The following is a 21481-nucleotide window of genomic DNA, read 5'->3' on the forward strand; positions in this document are numbered from 1 at the left end:
TTATGCATATGCAAATAGGCGGTTGAGGCCAGTGGTAGGTCAGTTGTTAAATGAGTAGTAGGAATTATTTTGTGTCTGCATTTGGGAAGGAATTCTGTCTGCTTGTAAAGGGTTGATTTATTGTCTGAAAAGATGGAGCTTTTCTGTTATGCTCAGGTTTGTATTATTTGAATAGGGGAGGACCCTATTGATGATTGACCATTTGATATTGTAGATTCTGTTGTTGTCTTGAGATTCCATATGAATTTTCAAAGTTCTGTGTTTTTTCTGTGTTTGGGCGTTTTGAATGAGTATTTATGGTATGTGTATCTTTTTTGAAAGTTGTGTCCGTGAGTCCAATACAGTGTTTCTGATCATCGTTCGTGGTGACAGTGGCTGTGTATATTATTGAAGAGGTGAGGCAGTTTATGAGAGTGGACAGTCGTCTTTTTTTGCGGTAGCCGCACAACTGGTCTTGTTCCTTTTCTTGTATAATAGTCGGGCGTTGTAGGTTTTGAATAGTTAATCAAAAACAATTGTTTTCCCGGCGGCATTTCGAGACGAGTTCTGTACTTTTTTTGAGTTAGTTTTTTCTGTGTGCTCTGATCGGATACCAGTAGTATCTCCCTTTGTTAGCGATCAGCCCAGTAAAACAGTAACATCACAAATTGCTGAAAACTACATGATTTCTTCTCAATCTCTGAAATAACAAGCTAAAATGATAAAACCCTTCCACTCCATGTCTTGAAAATGCACCGTTCACAATATCAACCGCCACAGAACATTTGTAATTTACTCAAATATTAAGAATATAGTGAAAAATAAAATTATCGTTAGATAATGAATAGAAGGAAAATTTTATAATCATAAAAATGCAAAGAATAGATTTCATTGCGCATTAAATCTACAGTCTCACTACATACATATTTTTTCTTAAGAATATAGGCGAGCAGAAACATTTAACACGCATTGCACAGTTATGTGCGCATCTGTACGACGCTAAACGTTTGTGACGCACATATGAATATTCCGCAGTGGCTATAGAAATGCAATCAGTAGTTTGAAAAGCTGTAAATCTCCAGTCAAGATCTTATATTGATTTTTTCTCAGTTTGTGAGTTCTGAAATTTAAGTGTAATAATGTAAATATAGTAAAAAGTAAATTATTCAATTTATTCACATAGTTTTCCATTCTTTTTGTAAATTAAGACTCTTCACTGTTTTCAGTTTTATTTTGTGTTATCATTATAAAATAAGAACATAAACATTTCGTTTCCACTGCATGAACTTGAAATGAAAGGCTTTTTATATCAGATTTCAATAATTTTCGTCCTTTGTTGTTTCGTAGAAATCGAAGCATGGTGACCCCATCTTCTTTCTTTGATATTTGACTAATCTAATGTACCGGAATTCAAAAATTCCTAATTCAAAAGAATTATGTTTCGATTGTTCTAATCATGCATGGTTAACTAGATGCTTGTGAAACTAGTTCTTATAACCAATGAAATTCAAAGTTGAATAGTTAGTAAGATTCATGACAGGTATAGTTCATTAAAAATTTTACATTTAGAACATGACAGTTTTGATATAGTAATTTAGTGTAAAACTACATCGAATTATGAAATAAAGAAACCTTTATTACTCCAATTTTAGACAAACACAGCTAAAGATGTTGCAGCTGTTGACATCGATGGTGAAGTCCATAGACGATTTCTTGAAATAGAGGAATACTTGGCTAAGCATGCTACTCAAGCAGTAAATGCCCACCTTGTTGACATGATTGCAATTGATAACAAGTCCAGAAATGAAGATGGCACCATTGCAGATCCTGCAGTTGAAACTCTTCGAGTGAAGATACAGGAATTGGCAAAGGAGTACCTTTTCCTTGGTTCAGTGCCAGCGAAGTGGATACTTTTGGAACTTTCGTTGAGGAAACTGCAAAAGGAGATAATATCTCTGGATGAAGTGAAGGATTTAGGGAAGAGGATGAAAATGGAAGAAGCGGAAGTCATCGAAGCTCTTGATTTTTATCACAGTGTCGGGGAAATACTATACCACAAGTCAGTACCTGAGCTGCAAAACACCGTGATCTTGGATGTCGGTTGGTTGGTGAGTCTTTTCAAGATACTGATCAACCAATCAATCACGTACAAGGATAAGCTAGATGTCGGTGTACAGAACAGAAATCTGATTAAGGAGTTGCATTATGAAGGCAGATTACACGATGATTTGTTAGATTATCTTCTGAAGCGTCACAACCGACAGGAAGACAAGACAATCCTTCTGAAAATGATGGAACTGCATGACATCATTTGTGAGATGCCCGTAAAGCCAAGAGAAAAGCGGATGTATTATCTACCAAGCCTGATGCAAAAGGATGCAAAAGGCAAAAATAGCGCGATTTTCCCAGCAAGCAGTTCAGTGTGTTGTCAGCTGTACTTCCATTTCATCGGCAATTTTCTGCCCGAAGGCCTGTTTTACCGTTTACTAATTCGATGCATAAGACGTTGGTCTGACTGTACAGTAGTGTTGAGAAAGCACATGGCTCGCCTGTATTTCCCCGACGATGATTTCCATTTAACCCTGTGCAAGGAAGATGCTGATATCCAATTGAAGATTCTGGTTATTCCTGCCAGCGATCAGCATCCATCTCCACCACAGCCAAAGCACGTAAGCAATGTAAGGCAACTGATTGAGGAAGATTTAAAGGTGGTCATCGCAAACTACACCCCTACCGTGATGTACAACGCATCTCTCAAGTGTCAGTGTCCAAATCACAAGGTGGGAGAACTACTTCCCCTTGGCGAGGATGTAGACGACAGGTGTGTTCCTATCTCAGAAGAGAAAGTGACAGCCATCTGTCCGAGAAGTGCATTGCCTTTGAAGGATTCTAACTTGAAGATGTGGTATTGGAAAGGTAAGTATACAACCATTAGTATAATACATTTAACGTTGCCCTATATTCAGCTGTACGAACGATACCACGTTGTGTGTGTGCTGCTATTTTGACCGATGTTTTCCTGTTATATGATGTTGTGCGAAATGGCAACTTTTACATTTTGTCATAAACATTTCGAAGATTTTGTTGTAAATATGAGTTATCGCAGATTAAAGCAAAATTGTCAACACGTTATACTTCTCGACTCTTATTGATTATAGAAGGACAGCAAGTCGACAAATCCCATCCTGGAACAAGCAGTAAAGTTTTCAGACGTAAAGGTAATCCATAATTCCCACAGTGAAATGAAATATACATTGACCAATTAAAACAATCTGCCTCGTCAATTGTTGTCTTCAGCCCCATCGTATTTCTCTTGCAAACTGTGTTGTGTTCAGTCCATATTTTGCATGAAAATAATCTCATCGTGTAATTTAAGGTCAATAATTCTACAGAAATGGAGATTTAAACATCTCTACATATATAAATGCCTATATGAATATTGGCCTTTGCATATACGTATTTATGTCTAATTAGATTTTAAAGCATGTTTAGAATACATGTTGAGAATACGTGGATCTTCTTCACTTGTTATCCTTTACGATAAAAATTCTAAAGCTAAACATTGATTTAAATCTGATTAACTTTATAGTGCTGTAGCACATAATGAGAATAATTAACAAAGCAACAGCAGGACTTATGATGAAATCCTGTCTTTATAAATTGTTACAGATGTCGATGGTTTGTCAGAGCTATTCTACACACTGGATGAGAACATGACAGATGATGACACACGCCATATGATTAATCTACTGACACCAAAGCAAATCATCCGACGTGATGCAGGGAAACTCAGAGCACCTTATGATGTATTTGTCTATCTTCGCGAGCGCAACTACGTATCAGAGAAGGACCTTGAATTGCTCAAAAAAGTATTTCGTCGAATGGGCAGAGCTCCATTGGTGGATCTCATCAATGAATACCTAAAAGCAGAATGAAACAGCCATGCCGTATAGATTTGAAAGAAAAACATCCACATTACACTGGCAATGTATTGTATAGATAATTTGAACTGCTTTTCTGTTAGAGTAGGACGTATGTTTCAAGTGCAGATGTACTTAAGAAAAATGAAATGTCCCACCTACCACTTATTATATTTTCAGATTTAGAAATAGAAATGAGCATTTGTTTGAAAGAATTTTTGCAGAGATTATGACAAAAACTCACTTGCAAGGTTCAGCTATGGTTATAGGCAAAGCAAGTAAAAAGCTAGAGTTAGTATCTAGAGTGATTTTGGCTACTTAAACACCATACCAGAGAAATGGCAGTAGGGCTTCGACATACCTACGAAACCTCAATAGTCTATCAAAATGCGAGTTTCGGCGTTTGCTGAAAGAATCCAGGAGATCACATTATGTCATTGAACGTTTTGTTCCTTTTACTGGATAATACTTTTATCTTTATAGTATACATCTGTAGAGTGGAGGATGTATTGGATTTATTCTATGATTTAAAGCGAAAATCCAACACAATGATTCGATTGGCAGTAGTATAACTCTGATCGAACATTCGTTGTTTCTTATTTTTATACATTAATCCAAACTCTAAAGTGTGTTCTTCAGTACCGTAAAGAGGTGTTTGATTTAGCGTTTGATGTATCATTATAGTATTTTTGGTTCATGCTTTGATTCACATTTTATTTCATTTTACTTAAAAATTTTAATAATATTATAGCTGTGCCATAAAAATTGTCGACTATTCACAATCTGCATTCAGCGTTCAATCGATTGCTTGGATAGGCTCATGTCAGAGAAATTAAAAGTCATTTATGATGACTTGTATTTCATATTTCTCGTAAAGTAAGAACATGTTTCTTTTTTCATTACTGAGCCATAAGCCAGATCGGTAAAATTTTTATCAATCACTCAATTCTTCATTTTTTATGTCTAACAAAATATATCTGAATATATTATGGTGAAAGAAGGTTCATCATTTGATAGCAAATGGAAAATGAGGACATAATTTTTAGAAAAGCAAACATTGTTAGCGTTTTGCATATATTCTACAGACTATTTGATTTCTTTTTATCGTATTTCTAAGCCAAATTACATGTAAATCAATGTAGCCAGTTGCAAATGCCAGTAGTGATTATGGGTTGTGAGCTCACATTCTTATAGCTACTTGTAGAAGTTGTGTTTGAATTTTACATACATTTTACCGCCGCTTTTTATTCCTTTACTGTATTTGTTAGCCTAAATACATGTTAATCAATGTAGCCAGTTGATTATGAGAATAGTGATTAAGGTTATGATCCCACGTTTTTATGATACAGTAACTTGTAAAAGACTTATTTGATATATACAGTACTTTTGAATGCATAATGAAATTTATTAATATTGCTTTCACATACTCTTTTACACATATTTAGCACAACATTAGTCATTTATGTTTATTTCTGAGAAAATACATGTCAGTATTAAAATTAGTTCACATTGAAAACATCAGACAGGTAGGAGATTGAAAGATTTGGACATGTCAATTTCATATTGGAAACATTAGAACAGGTAGTTTAATGGAAGATTTGGACATTTCCGTGATGCCGTTTTTATCATCTGGTCAAGATTTAAGGAACAAATACACTAACGTGATTAAAAGTGAAAATGATTGTTATGCGCAATTGTTGCCGTTTGCATGAGTGAAATGCTTATTAAGTGTAATAGATATATATGATGTATATCACTTTCAAGTTCACCTTATTCTCATATTGTATTTGTATAGATCGCTTTACTTGAAGATAAAATGCATTGTTAATTTCACACTTTTGATACAGTTTGTCACAAGCTGATGATGGAGGATATTATGCGTCACAGCTATCGTTTCTGATGTCAGCTCTAGCTGGTGCAGATACAATACAGTGATCAAAAATATAAAAGTAACTCTTATGCGTGTTTTTTTGCGTTCACTTATAAAATTCGCAAAAATCTGCATTGGTACCGAAAAGCAAGTCTACATTTAGTGACCTTTTTTGTGCGTATACACGAACATTGATATTAGGCATAACATTTTCTGTCACCATCTTTAGTAATGTATATTCAGAAATTAATGTTTGGCATTTGTTAGACGAATAAAAATAAAGTACATACCGATGGCAAATTACTCTTGTTTGTTTTTTATGTCACTAACGCCACCCTCTGCTTCGACCAAATCTTAGCGACGTGTTTAGTTCATCGTAGAGAGAGTACTTCATTGGCGTTCATTCAATTGTCATTAACTCACTGCAGATCATGAACGAGATCGAGACGGGGGGGATGACAATCTATCTAAGACATGTATAAGGTTTTGTTACGCCTTAATTTCGTTTCCAAGGGGTAGACTTAATCATTCAACTTCGGATGTCTGTAGTTTACCGTAGCCAGTTGCTATAGTGATCAATCAGCGGCATTAAAGGATGGGAATTGCTTAGACAGCGAAAATAAATTTTGGGGAGGGCCGGTGTTTTAAAGGAGTTGGCCGCCTTTTCGTGCAAGTACTTTTCAGAGGTCAATTAATTTTTGCATATTAATTTGAAGGAGGGAAGCAATATTTATGCATGATAAGAAGGCAGCATACGACAAATGTCGTCTGAGTGACGGCTTCCGGGATGAAATCTTCAATTCTGTGGTTGGTGTAACAAATAACTCAAATAACTACTGTGAAGAAGCGTTGATGTTCTTACAAGACCAAAACTGCATCTAGGTTTTCGCTTCAGGTAACTCCTTGTCTCATCTAAGTAAACATTGTTAATATATGTTATTGATCTGAGTGTCAGCTTTTGTCCTTTTACCCGATGTGTTTATTGGTATGGCTTTCATGTGATTCAAACAATAGTGATCGTCATCAGTCCTGTTTAAAGGTCGCTAATACAAGCGAATACCTCAAATTTCAGCCTCCTCGTTGGAGATGAACAATGCTTTGATTGGCAGAATGTAAACAGGCAGAACATCATCAATGTTACAGAGTGCTTGATATTCAATGCATGTAAAGAACATTACACAATCTATCTACCGTGAACACTTTATTCATGTCTGTGTTGGTTTGAAGAAATACATTTTAGAAAGAGATGGATATAATTAACATATTTTGCACCCGAATATAGCGTGCCCAATGCTTAATATAGGGCCAGACTAGTAGGAGGACAAATTTCAAATATTCCTCGCGACCATGTTCGAAAGAACAGCGCAGCCAGTGGCAGAATGATGCAGTCCTTCACAAAGGGCATCACTCGTTGTAACTAGGATTGTCGATAGGTGGCAGTACAATTTAATTTCTTAGGATCGGTTTTCTAGAGATAATTTGTTTTATAGAACAGTGGAACACAAAACTTAACCATTTAAACACAACCAAAAGAATCTAGTCAATAGTCTTGGCACACACAACGAATTATGTGGCATACGTGATGTGTTTGTTGTCAAATAAAGTCTACATTTGGACTACAATTTATTCACCTATTAACAATAACGTCTGACAGTTCACAGTCTTTATTGACAAATGGACCACCGCGAACTTCGATATCCCTGTAGATGAACACATGAAAATGTTACTTTTCTTCAACTTGATCATTTATGATGTTCCTTCCTGGTTAATTTGACAAATATGCGTAACAGCTATGTAACCAATGACTAAATTTCAACATGTACATCATACCAAAGTATTCAGAAAACCTTTATAACCGCCGTTCTCAATCCTAGGTTCGCGCATTAGTGGGTGGTCCACCCTGTCAACATAGTATCGATTTCATTGTCGATGGGCGCGTTAGAATACGCACATTTTTGCATGAGGTGTTTTCACCGTACGTGGCGAAAACAGATTTCACCGGATGTGGACCCCGATCGATGCGGACAGTGCAAGTCAATATACTGGTATGCAAAAATACAATTTGCATTGCTCGATTCTCTCATGTTTTCATTACATTTGGAAACATCGATGTAGAAATTTGCGGCCAAGATGGCGGTCGAAAGTCAAAAAACAAGCCCAGAATATCGTCTATAACATCATTTGTCAATTGGTGTCGCGAGACATCGTTTGGATTGGAACCAAAAAAGTAAAAAAATCAGATGCATTTCCAAAACTCGGACAGGAAATCTCGTAAATTTGTCAGACGTAGTGAAGTTCAACCAATATGCAGATCCGAACTTCATCGCGTCAGTTATCGTCATAGTATCGATGGCACTTGCCCATATGGATACGTCGTACACTCTATTTTAGTGACAATTGCACGAAACAGCGGAAGTCAAATGAATATTAGGTTTATTAGGAGAATCATGGAGGTACAAACGACAGTCCATGGGAAACTATACACGGATACCGTATCGCTTCGCACCTCTGTGATGGGGTATTGAACATTTTTTGATTTGTTGCTCTGAGTTTACCATCATGAGTTTGGCAATGACAACGCGTCCGTACGAATCCGACTTTGTCGGAAGTATTGGGACATCCGGGATCGGATACACGATTGTCGTGGTGAGCGATATTTGAACCGAAAACATAACCTGATGCAGGTCGATGACGTAGTTGTCACAAGAAAAAAAATGATATGCAATTTTGCGTGATTTCTTTCGTCCGATAGTTTTGTTCAAATTTGCCAGGCGTACTGTACACGTTTGTCATCGTTTGGTGTTGGGTAGAAAACACAAAACCAAACCAAACGGCCTTTTTAGGGCCACCAAAGTTTCCAAAGAGAGTACCCGAAAATTTATTCTTCACGATTGCCAAGACGTAATCGACTTGAATGTAGTCTGGTCACGTTTTTATTCCAGGAAATGTTGCGGGAAGGTACAAAAGCTGGAGAACTGTCAAAAAAAAACTATTGAGCACGTCTTTCGACACTGGAAATCTTGACACATATTTTACTATTTTTAGTCACCCTTAGCAGATAAGGCGAATGCTAATTGACATTATCCTGCTGACTCGTGTCTTACTTTGCACAACGTTTGATTGACAGAGATATTCAAATCTCCACCGCCGTCCTCCGGGTCGACGTTTGCAATGGCAACGCACAATTACTCACTAAAATCGTACGCACAATTACTCACTAAAATCGTACCGAAAACTTATCGTTTGAAAAATATAGAATCATTATGCATTGATAGGGTATTTACCCTACTGTAGAGCATTCCCGTTTCATAAGTTTCTTTGAAAAATACGCAAAACACCGCAAAGTTCTGGAGCTCTCAGTTAAAGCTACTAGTACGGCGTCTCTTGGCATAATGAGGGTCCCTTTCATGTTATCCGGTATTTATAACTAATGGGTGTCTTTAGCGTTATAGACCATGAATTGCAACATACAAAGATCAATATATCACTGCAAATTACACAATAATACGTGACAAGATTCGAATTACACTGACTTTCTCCAGCGGAATACTTTTTCAAAGTGTATAAAATATGCTACGTTATCCCGTGCTATGTCTTAAAAAATATTCAAATACTAGTAGAATTAAAGCTGCAAGCAGCGTTGGCGGGGCCCAAGCGGTTAACATGGTTGAAATATCTTGCACTAATGATATTATGTACAAAATTTGAGCTTCAAAAAGTAGGATTTTTAACATCATCTAATAGTTACTGTACATTTCACTTGAAATTTAATATTTTACGGAAAATCCAATATGGCAGCAAAACCACTTGACCGATCAAAACGCATTTCGCAAACTTGAAACACATCACACTTAAAATGGTATATGCAAAATTTCTGTCAAATCGATGTTTGTTCGGGAGAAGAAGATTTTTAAAGATTAAATCACGATTTTCGAAAAATCCAATATGGCGGCCAAACCACATGACCGATCCAAACGCCTTTCGCAAGCCTTAAAGAGATCACACTTAAGATGTTACACATAAAATTTCAGCTCAATCGGTGTTTTGGTTGTGGAAAAGAAGATTTTTAAATATTAAATCAGGATTTTCCTAAAATCCAATATGGCGGCCAAACCACATGACCGATGAAAACGCCTTTCGCAAACTTGAAAGAGATCACACTTAAGATGTTACATGTCAAAATTCAGTTGAATCGGGGTGTTGGTTCTGGAGAAGAAGATTTTTGAAGATTAAATCACGATTTTCACAAAATCCAATATGGCGGCCAAACCACGTGACCGATCAAAACGCCTTTCGCAAACTTGAAAGAGATCACACTTAAGATGTTACATGTGAAATTTCAGTCGAATCGGTGTTTTGGTTCTGGAGAAGAAGATATTTAAAGATTAAATAATGATTTTCGCAAAAATCCAATATGGCGGCCAGACCATGTGACCGATCAAAACGCCTTTCGCAAACTTGAAAGAGATCACACTTAAGATGTTACATGTCAAATTTCAGTCGAATCGGGGTGTTGGTTCTGAAGAAGAAGATTTTTGAAGGTTAAATCACGATTTTCACAAAATCCAAGATGGCGGCCAAACAACGTGACCGATCAAAACGCCTTTCGCAAACTTGAAAGAGATCACACTTAAGATGTTACATGTGAAATTTCAGTCGAATCGGTGTTTTGGTTCTGGAGAAGAAGATTTTTAAAGATTAAATGGGTATTTTTCAAAAATCCAATATGGCGGCCAAGGTCACGTGACCGCATGCGATTTTATTGGCAAATTCTGAAGACCTTAGGCCATGCTTGCTACACAAAAAATTTTAAATCGACTAGACCCCTGGGTCTTCTGGAGAAGCCATTTTTAGGTTTTTGGAAAATCCAATATGGCCGCCAGGTCACGTGACCAATCGAAATTTGTATACCCAGGTGCACGAGATCTCATAGGTACCTATTAGCTCTGCAAGTTTCAGAAGTTTGCGGTAAGCGGTGATTGAGTTCTAGGTCGACAAAAAAAGAGCGGAAGAAAGAGAAGAAGAAGAAGATTAAAGCTGCAAGCAGCGTTGGCGGGGCCCAAGCGGTTAACATGGTTGAAAAATCTTGCACTAATGATATTATGTGCAAAATTCGAGCTTCAAAAAGTACGGTTTTGAACATCATCGAATAGTTACTGTATGTTTCACTTGGAATTTAATTTTTTACAGAAAATCCAATATGGCGGCCAAACCACGTGACTGATCAAAACGCATTTTGCAAACTTGAAACACATCACACTTAAGATGGTATATGCAAAATTTCAGTCAAATCGGTGTTGTTAAGGAGAAGAAGATTTTAAAGATTAAATCACAATTTTCAAAAAATCCAATATGGCGGCCAAACCACGAGACCGATCAAAACGCCTTCGCAAACTTGAAAGAGACAACACTTAAGATGTTACATGTCAAATTTCAGTCGAATCGGTGTGTTGGTTCTTGAGAAGAAGATTTTTAGAGATTAAATCACAATTTTCTCAAAATCCAATATGGCGGCCAGACCACGTGACCGATCTAAACGCCTTTCGCAAATTTGAAAGAGATCACACTTAAGATGTTACATGTCAAATTTCAGTCGAATCAGTGTGTTGGTTCTGGAGAAGAAGATTTTTAAAGATTAAATCACGATTTTAGCAAAATCCAATATGGCGGCCAAACCACGTGACCGATCAAAATGCGTTTTACAAACTTGAAAGATATCACACTTAAGATGTTACATGTCAAATTTCAGTCGAATCAGTGTGTTGGTTCTAGAGAAGAAGATTTTTAAAGATTAAATCACGATTTTCGCAAAAATCCAATATGGCGGCCAGACCACGTGACCGATCAAAACGCCTTTCGCAAACTTGAAAGATATCACACTTAAGATGTTACGTGTCAAATTTCAGTCGAATCGGTGTGTTGGTTCTAGAGAAGAAGATTTTTGAAGATTAAATCACGATTTTCTCAAAATCCAATATGGCGGCCAAACCACGTGACCGATCAAAACGCCTTTCGCAAACTTGAAAGAGATCACTCTAAGGATGACATGAGTAAAATTTCAGCTAAATCGTAGCTTGGTTTTGGAGAAGAAGATTTTTAAAGATTAAATGTTTTTTTTTTCGAAAATCCAAGATGGCGGCCAAATCACGTGACCGATCCAAATATTTTTTGCAAACATGAAAGAGATCACTCTAAGGATGACATGAGTAAAATTTCAGCTCAATCGGTGTTTTGGTTCTGGAGAAGAAGAATATTGAAGATTAAATTGCGATTTTCACAAAATCCAAGATGGCGGCCAAACCACGTGACCGATCAAAATGTCTTTTGCAAACTTGAAAGGGATCACTCTAAGGATGACATGAATAAAATTTCAGTTTAATCGGTAGCTTGGTTCTGGAGAAGAAGATTTTTAAAGATTAAATGGGTATTTTTCGAAAATCCAATATGGCGGCCAAGGCCACGTGACCGCACGCGATTTTATTTGCAAATCTGAAGACCTTAGGCAATGCTTGCTGTACAAAAAATTTCAAACTTACTAGACCCCTAGGTATTCTGGAGAAGCCATTTTTCGGTTTTTGGAAAATCCAATATGGCCGCCAGGTCACGTGACCAATGAAAATTTCAATGGTCAGGTGCACGAGTACTTATTAATACCAATAAGTCCTGCAAGTTTGAGAAGTTTTCGTTCAGCCGTTTAAGATATCTAGGTTGACAAAGAAACGGCAGAAGAAGAAGAAGAAGATTAAAGCTGCAAGCAGCGTTGGCGGGGCCGAGCAGCTCGCATAGTTGATGAGACGCATGATGCGTCACCTTGAGATCTGCTATTATACTAACGATGAAGGTGTTTGTACTAATTGTTGCTCATGTTAAGGTACATGCGTATATTTGAGGTCAAAGGTCACCAAGTTCACATGATATTTTATCAATATATTTGTGTCCCTTTATTATCCCCATATACCAAAAATCAGACCTCTATCTCTGTTGGTTTGCCCAAAATTAGATATGTGCATATTTAATGAGGCATGACATACTGTACCATAAGGTCTCCCATCATACCAAATATGAAGGGTGTAACCCTTGTGGTTACTGAGTTATGGACATATATGTATATTTGAGGTCAAAGGTCATCGAGGTCACGTAACATTTTGTCAAAAAAAATTGTATCCCTAGTTATCCCTTTATACCAAAAATCAGACCTCTAACTCTATTGGCTTGCCCAAAATTAGTTATGTGCATATTAATGAGGCATGACATGTGGTACCATAAGGTCTCCCATCATACCAAATATGACAGGTTTAGCCAATGCGGTTGCTGAGTTATGGACAGATATGTATATTTGAGGTCAAAGGTCATCAAGGTCACGTGACATTTTGTGAAAAAAATTGTATCCCATAGTTATCCCTATATACCAAAAATCAGACCTCTAACTCTATTGGCTTGCCCAGAATTAGATATGTGCATATTTAATGAGGCATGACCTTTGGTACCATAAGGTCTCCCATCATACCAAGTATGAAGGGTGTAGCCCTTGTGGTTACTGAGTTGTGGACATATATGTATATTTGAGGTCAAAGGTCATCAAGGTCACGTGACATTTTTCCAAAAAAATTGTATCCCATAGTTATCCCTATATACCAAAAACCATACCTCTGACTCTATTTTCTTGCCCAGAATTAGATATGTGCATATTAAATGAGGCATGACCTATAGTACCATAAGGTCTCCCATCATACCAAGTATGAAGGGTGTAGCCCTTATGGTTACTGAGTTATGGACATATATGTATATTGAGGTCAAAGGTCATCAAGGTCACGTGACATTTTGTCAAAAAAATTGTATCCCATAGTTATCCCTATATACCAAAAATCAGACCTCTAACTCTATTGGCTTGCCCAGAATTAGATATGTGCATATTAAATGAGGCATGACCTATAGTACCATAAGGTCTCCCATCATACCAAGTATGAAGGGTGTAGCCCTTGTGGTTACTGAGTTATGGACATATATGTTAGTTGAGGTCAAAGGTCATCAAGGTCACGTGACATTTTGTCAAAAAAATTGTATCCTATAGTTATCCCTATATACCAAAAATCAGACCTCTAACTCTATTGGCTTGCCCAGAATTAGATATGTGCATATTAAATGAGGCATGACCTATAGTACCATAAGGTCTCCCATCATACCAAGTATGAAGGGTGTAGCCCTTGTGGTTACTGAGTTATGGACATATATGTATATTTGAGGTCAAAGGTCATCAAGGTCACATGACATTTTGTCAAAAAAATTGTATCCCATAGTTATCCCTATATACCAAAAAATAGACCTCTAACTCTATTGGCTTGCCCAGAATTAGATATGTGCATATTTAATGAGGCATGACCTTTGGTACCATAAGGTCTCCCATCATACCAAATATGAAGGGTGTAGCCCTTGTGGTTACTGAGTTATGGACATATATGTATATTTGAGGTCAAAGGTCATCAAGGTCATGTGACATTTTGTGAAAAAAATTGTTTTCAATAGTTATCACTTTATACCAAAAATCAGACCTCCAGCTCTATTGGCTTGCCCAAAATTAGATATGTGCATAATAAATGAGGTTTAGAAACATGCTAGGGTCATAGGTCAAGTTCATCCTCAAAACATTGATTTGCAGTTTGATCCCCTGTTGGTCATTGTTCAGTAGTGACAAGCCCCCGGCCCCCCAGGACACTCACATAGGCCAGAATAAGCCATCGGTATAGCTTAGCTGCAGAGGTATAGGGGAGGTCAAAGGTCATTGAAAAATCAGAAAAATAATACTTTAAAAATCTTCTTCTCAAAAACTGCCTGGTCAATTTCCTTGAAATTTAGTATATAGCATCTAGATAGTATGGCCTATAAAGTTTGCGAAAAGATTTTGGATCGGTCAAATTTTATGGAAATGGGACAGTAAAAAACATTTTCATTTCAAAATTGTAGCCAGGTCACATGACTAATTAAAAATTCAAGACTAACATGCACTACCTCTCATTGACCTTAAACATTGTACCAAGTTTCAAAAAAATTCATTGAGCAGTTTCAGAGATTAGGACCGACAAAAAAACGGCAGAAGAAGAAGAAGAAGAAAAATTAAAGCTGCAAGCAGCGTTGGCGGGGCCCAAGCGGTTAACATGGTTTCAAGCTCTTGAAGAGATGGTAATATGTGAATAAATTGAGCATTGAAAATTCTTTTAGTTGTTGTAAAGAAGGATTTTTAACATCATCTCATAGTAAATATAGGTTTCATTCATAATCATTTTTTTACACAAAATCCAAAATGATATTGCGATTTTTGCAATATCCAAGATGGTGGCCATATCACGTGACCGATCCAAATGTTTTTTGCAACCTTGAAATAGACCTCTCTAAGGATGACATGAGTAAAATTTCAGCTCAATCAGTGTGTTACTTCTGGAGCAGAAGATTTTTAAAGATTAAATTGCTAGTTTTTGAAAATCCAATATGGCGGCCAAATCACGTGACCGATCAAAACGCCTTTCGCAAACTTGAAAGAGATCACACTTGAGATGTTACATGTCAAATTTCAAAAGAATCAGTGCGTTGGTTCTGGAGAAGAAGATTTTTAAAGATTAAATCACGATTTTCTCCAAATCCAATATGCGGCCAAACCACGTGACCGATCAAAACACCTTTCGCAAATTTGAAAGAGATCACACTTAAGATGTTACATGTCAAATTTCATTGGAATCGGTGCGCTGGTTCTGGAGAAGAAGATTTTTAAAGATTAAATCACGATTTTCTCAAAATCCAATATGGCGGCCAAACCACGTGACTGATCAAAACGCCTTTCGCAAACTTGAAAGAGATCACACTTAAGATGTTACATGTCAAATTTCAGTCGAATCGGTGCGTTGGTTCTGGAGAAGAAGATTTTTAAAGATTAAATCACGATTTTCTCAAAATCCAATATGGCGGCCAAACCACGTGACCGATCAAAACGCCTTTTGCAAATTTGAAAGAGATCACACTTAAGATGTTGCATGTTAAATTTCAGTCGAATCGGTGCGTTGGTTCTGGAGAAGAAGATTTTTAAAGATTAAATCACGATTTTCTCCAAATCCAATATGGCGGCCAAACCACGTGACCGATTGAAACGCCGTTTGCAAACTTGAAAGAGATCACACTTAAGATATTACATGTCAAATTTCAGTCGAATCGGTGCATTGGTTCTGGAGAAGAAGATTTTTAAAGATTAAATCACGATTTTCTCAAAATCCAATATGGCGGCCAAACCACGTGACCGATCAAAACGCCTTTCGCAAACTTGAAAGAGATCACACTTAAGATATTACATGTCAAATTTCAGTCGAATCGGTGAGTTGGTTCTGGAGAAGAAGATTTTTAAAGATTAAATCACGATTTTCTTAAAATCCAATATGGCGGCCAAGGTCACGTGACCGCACGCGATTTTATTCGCCAATTTTTAAGACCTTAGGTCATGTTTGCTATGTAAAAAATTTCAAACTGACTAGAACCCCTAGGTCAGCAGAAAAAGGCATTTTTAGGTTTTTGGAAAATCCAATATGGCCGCCAGGTCACGTGATCAATCACAATTTTAAGGATAACATGCACTAGTACCCATTAGTACCTATTAGCCCTGTAAGTTTGAGAACTTAACGTTAAGCGGTTCCTGAGATCAAGAGGGGCAAAAAAGCGGCGGAAGAAGAGGAAGAAGAAGAAGCGGAAGAAGAAGAATATTGAACTCCTACGAAACCAATAGGGGCCCAGCCGGTAGGCTTGGGCCCCTAATAAAGCTGCAAGCAGCAATGCCGGGGCCAAAGCAATCTTAAGTGGGAAAAAGAAGGCAAATGTATTCAGAGAGGGCAAAGGTCATTACCGTTACATGTCTTTTTTGCAACAAAACTTTCTTTCCTTATGTTACATCTGTCAACAAAAAATCAGAACACTAGGTTTATTGCCAGCTAAAAACTAGAAATGTGCACAATTATGAGGTACTGCATGTGGCGTCATCAGGTCGAGGATCGTACCAAATATGAAGGGTATAGGACTCTTGGTTACTGAGTTATGGACAAATATGTATATTTATGGAAAAAAGGTCATCGAGTTCACGTGACATTTTGTCAAAAAAATTGTATCCCATAGTTATCCCTATATACCAAAATCAGACATCTAGCTCTGTTGGCTTGCCCAAATTAGATATGTGCATATTTAATGAGGCATAACATATGGTATGATAAGGTCTCGCATCATACCAAATATAAAGGGTGTAGCCCTTGTGGTTACTGAGTTATGGACAGATATGTATATTTATGGTAGGGTCATCGAGGTCACATGACTTTTTGTCAAAAAAATTGTATCCCATAGTTATCCCTATATACCAAAAATCAGACCTCTAGCTCTGTTGGCTTGCCCAAAATTAGATATGTGCATATTTAATGAGGCATGACATATGGTACCATAAGGTCTCCCATCATACCAAATATGAAGGGTGTAGCCCTTGTGGTTACTGAGTTATGGACAGATATGTATATTTGAGGTCAAAGGTCATCGAGGTCACGTGACATTTTGTCAAAAAATTGTATCCCATAGTTATTCCTATATACCAAAAATTAGACCTCTAGCTCTGTTGGCTTGCCCAAAATTAGATATGTGCATATTTAATGAGGCATGACATATGGTACCATAAGGTGTCCCATCATACCAAATATGAAAGGTGTAGCCCTTGTGGTTACTGAGTTATGGACAGATATGTATATTTGAGGTCAAAGGTCATCGAGGTCACGTGACATTTTGTCAAAAAAATTGTATCCAATAGTTATCCCTATATACCAAAAATCAGACCTCTAGCTCTGTTGGCTTGCCCGAAATTAGATATGTGCATATTAAATGAGGCATGACATATGGTACCATAAGGTCTCCCATCATACCAAATATGAAGGGTGTAGCCCTTGTGGTTACTGAGTTATTGACAGATATGTTTATTTGAGGTCAAAGGTCATCGAGGTCACGTGACATTTTGTCAAAAAAATTGTATCCCATAGCTATCCCTTTATACCAAAAATCAGACCTCTAGCTCTGTTGGCTTGCCCAAAATTAGATATGTGCATATTTAATGAGGCATGACATATGGTACCATAAGGTCTCCCATCATACCAAATATAAAGGGTGTAGCCCTTGTGGTTACTGAGTTATGGACAGATATGTATATTTGAGGTCAAAGGTCATCGAGGTCATGTGACATTTTGTCAAAATAATTGTATCCCATAGTTATCCCCATATATCAAAAATCAGACCTCTAGCTCTGTTTGCTTGCCCAAAATTAGATATGTGCATATTTAATGAGGCATGACCTATGGTACCATAAGGTGTCCCATCATACCAAATATGAATGCTGTAGAACTTGTGGTTGCTGACTTATGGACAGATATGTATAATTGATGTCAAAGGTCATCGAGGTCACGTGACATTGTGTCAAAAAAATTGTATCCCATAGTTATCCTCATATACCAAAAATCAGCCCTCTAGCTCAGTTGGCTTGCCCAAAATTAGATATGTGCATTTTTAATGAGGCATGACCTATGGTACCATAAGGTCTCCCATCATACCAAATATGAATGCTGTAGAACTTGTGGTTGCTGAGTTATGGACAGATATGTATCATTGATGTCAAAGGTCATCGAGGTCACGTGACTTTTTGCCAAAAAAATTGTATCCCATAGTTATCCCTATATACCAAAAATCAGACCTCTTGCTCTGTTGGCTTGCACAAAATTAGATATGTGCATATTTAATGAGGCATGACCTATGGTACCATAAGGTCTCCCATCATACCAAATATGAAGGGTGTAGCCTTGTGGTTACTGAGTTATGGACAGATATGTATAATTGAGATCAAAGGTCATCGAGGTCACGTGACATTTTGTCAAAAAAATTGTATCCCATAGTTATCCTATATACCAAATATCACACCTCCAGCTCTACCATAAGGTCTCCCATCATACAAAATATGAATGCTGTAGAACTTGTGGTTGCTGAGTTATGGACAGATATGTATATATGAGGTCAAAGGTCATCGAGGTTATGTGACATTTTGTCAGAAAAATTGTATCAAATAGTTATCCTATATACCAAAAATCAGACCTCTAGCTTTATAGGCTTGCCCAAAATTAGATATGTGCATATTTAATGAGGCATGACCTATGGTAGCATAAGGTATCCCATCTTACCAAATATGAAAGGTGTAGTCCTTGTGGTTACTGAGTTATGGACAGATATGTATATTGAAGGTCAAAGGGTCATCGAGGTCATGTGACATTTTGTCAAAAAAATTGTATCCCATAGTTATGCCTATATACCAAAAATCAGACCTCTAGCTCTGTTGGCTTGCGAAAATTAATATGTGCATATTTAATGAGGTACAGCATATCTTACCATAAGCTATCCCATCTTACCAAATATGAAGGATGTAGTCCTTGTGATTATTGAGTTATGGACAGGAATGTATATTTGAGGTTAAAGGTCATCGAGGTCACGTGACATTTTGTCAAAAAAATTGTATCCCATAGTTATCCCTATATACCCTATATACAAAAATCAGACCTCTAGCTCTGTTGGCTTGCCAAAAATTAGATATGTGCATATTTAATGAGGCATGACCTATGGTACCATAATTTATCCCATCTTACTAAATATGAAGGGTGTAGTCCTTGTGGTTACTTAGTTATGGACAGATATGTATATTTGAGGTCAAAGATCATCGAGGTCATGTGACATTTTGTCAAAAAAATTGTATCCCATAGTTATCCCTATATACCAAAAATTAGACCTCCAGCTCTGTTGGCTTGCCCAAAATTAGATATGTGCATATTTAATGAGGCATGACCTATGGTACCATAAGGTCTCCCATCATACAAAACATGAATGGTTTAGCCCTCTTGGTTACTGAGTTATGGACAGATATGTATATTTGAGGTCAAAGGTCATCGAGGTCACGTGACATTTTGTCAAAAAAATTGTATCCCATAGTTATCCCTATATACCAAAAATCAGACCTCTAGCTCTGTTGGCTTGCCTAAAATTAGATATGTGCATACTTAATGAGGCTTGACCTATGGTACCATAAGGTGTCCCATCATACCAAATATGGAGGGTGTAGCCCTTATGGTTACTGAGTTATGGACAGAAATGAGTAATTGAGGTCAAAGGTCATCGAGGTCACGTGACATTTTGTCAAAAAAATTGTATCCCATAGTTATCCTTATATACCGAAAATCAGACCTCTAGCTCTTTTGGCTTGCCCAAAATTAGATTTGTGCATATTTAATGAGGCATGACCTATGGTACCATAAGGTCTCCCATCATACCAAATATGAAGAGTGTAGCCCTTGTGGTTACTGACTTATGGACAGATATGGATATTTGGGGTCAAGGGTCATCAAGGTCATGTGACATTTTGAGAGAGAAATTGTTTTCAAGTTATCACCATATACCAAAAATCAGACCTCCAGCTCTATTGGCTTGCCCAGAATTAGATATGTGCATAATCAATGAGGTATAGGATGAGCTGGTCATGTGACATTTTGTTAAAAAACGTAACACTGATACATGTCCTTGTGTACCAAAAATCAGAACTCTAGCTCTAGTTTGAAGGCTGGAATTACATATGTGCATAATCAATGTGGTAAGAAACATGCCAGGGTCATAGGTCAAGTTCATCCTCAAAATATTGATTTGCAGTTTGATCCCCTGTAGGTTATTGTTCAGTAGTCACTAGTCCCCGGCCCCCCGACTCTCACATAGGCCAGATAAGCCATTGGTATAGCTTTGCTGCAGAGGTATAGGGGAGGTCAAAGGTTATTGAAAAATCAGAAAAATATATTTAAAAATCTTCTTCTCATAAACGGCAAGGTGAAAATTCCTGAAATTTGGTATGTAGCATCTAGGTAGTATGGTCTAAAAAGTTTCTTAACAGATTTTCGATTTTTCAATTTTTATGCAAATTAGGTGAAATTAAAATTTTTAATAATTAATAACAGCCAGGTCATGTATCCAATCAAAATATGAAGGGTCAGGTGCACCAGTACTCAGTATGCTTAATATGCCCTGCAAATTTGAAAAGGCTGCGCGCAATGGTTTTGGAGATCTAGCTTTGCAAAGAATTGTCGGAAGAAGAGGAAAAAGAAGAAGTGATCCAGAGTAAATACAATAGGGGACAAGCCCCATAGGGCTTTGTCCCCTAAATATAGCTGCAAGCAGCAATGCCGGGGCCAAAGCAATCTTAAGTGGGAAAAAGAAGGCAAATGTAATCAGAGAGGGCAAAGGTCATTACCGTTACATGTCTTTTTTCCAACTAAACTTTCTTTCCTTATGTTACATCTGTCAACAAAAAATCTGAACACTAGGTTTATTGCTAGCTCAAAATTAGAAATGTGCACAATTATGAGGTACTGGATGTGGCATCATAAGGTCTAAGATCGTACCAATATGAAGGGTATAGGACTCTTGGTTACTGAGTTATGGACAAATATGTATATTTATGGAAAAAAGGTCATCGAAATTAGATATGTGCATATTTAATGAGGTACAGCATATCTTACCATAAGGTATCCCATCTCACCAAATATGAAGGATGTAGTCCTTGTGGTTACTGAGTTATGGACAGGTATGTATATTTGAGGTCAAAGGTCATCGAGGTCATGTGATATTTTGT

At 37.2% G+C, this 21481-nt stretch overlaps 1 protein-coding gene across 1 annotated transcript in view; it reads left to right on the plus strand.

Annotated features, from left to right (window-relative positions):
• LOC139136830 (probable serine/threonine-protein kinase qkgA) overlaps positions 1 to 6071 on the plus strand; it is a 73207-nt gene extending 67136 nt beyond the window's left edge. Inside the window, exons 5-7 of the mRNA XM_070704668.1 lie at positions 1632 to 2895; positions 3138 to 3197; positions 3649 to 6071. Of these exons, the coding sequence (XP_070560769.1) occupies positions 1632 to 2895; positions 3138 to 3197; positions 3649 to 3914 (1590 nt within the window). The 3' untranslated portion in view covers positions 3915 to 6071. The remainder of the gene's footprint in view (positions 1 to 1631; positions 2896 to 3137; positions 3198 to 3648) is intronic.
• The last annotated feature ends 15410 nt before the right edge of the window (positions 6072 to 21481 follow it).

Source organism: Ptychodera flava, chromosome 7 (assembly GCF_041260155.1).
Source record: "Ptychodera flava strain L36383 chromosome 7, AS_Pfla_20210202, whole genome shotgun sequence".
NCBI lineage: Eukaryota > Metazoa > Hemichordata > Enteropneusta > Ptychoderidae > Ptychodera > Ptychodera flava.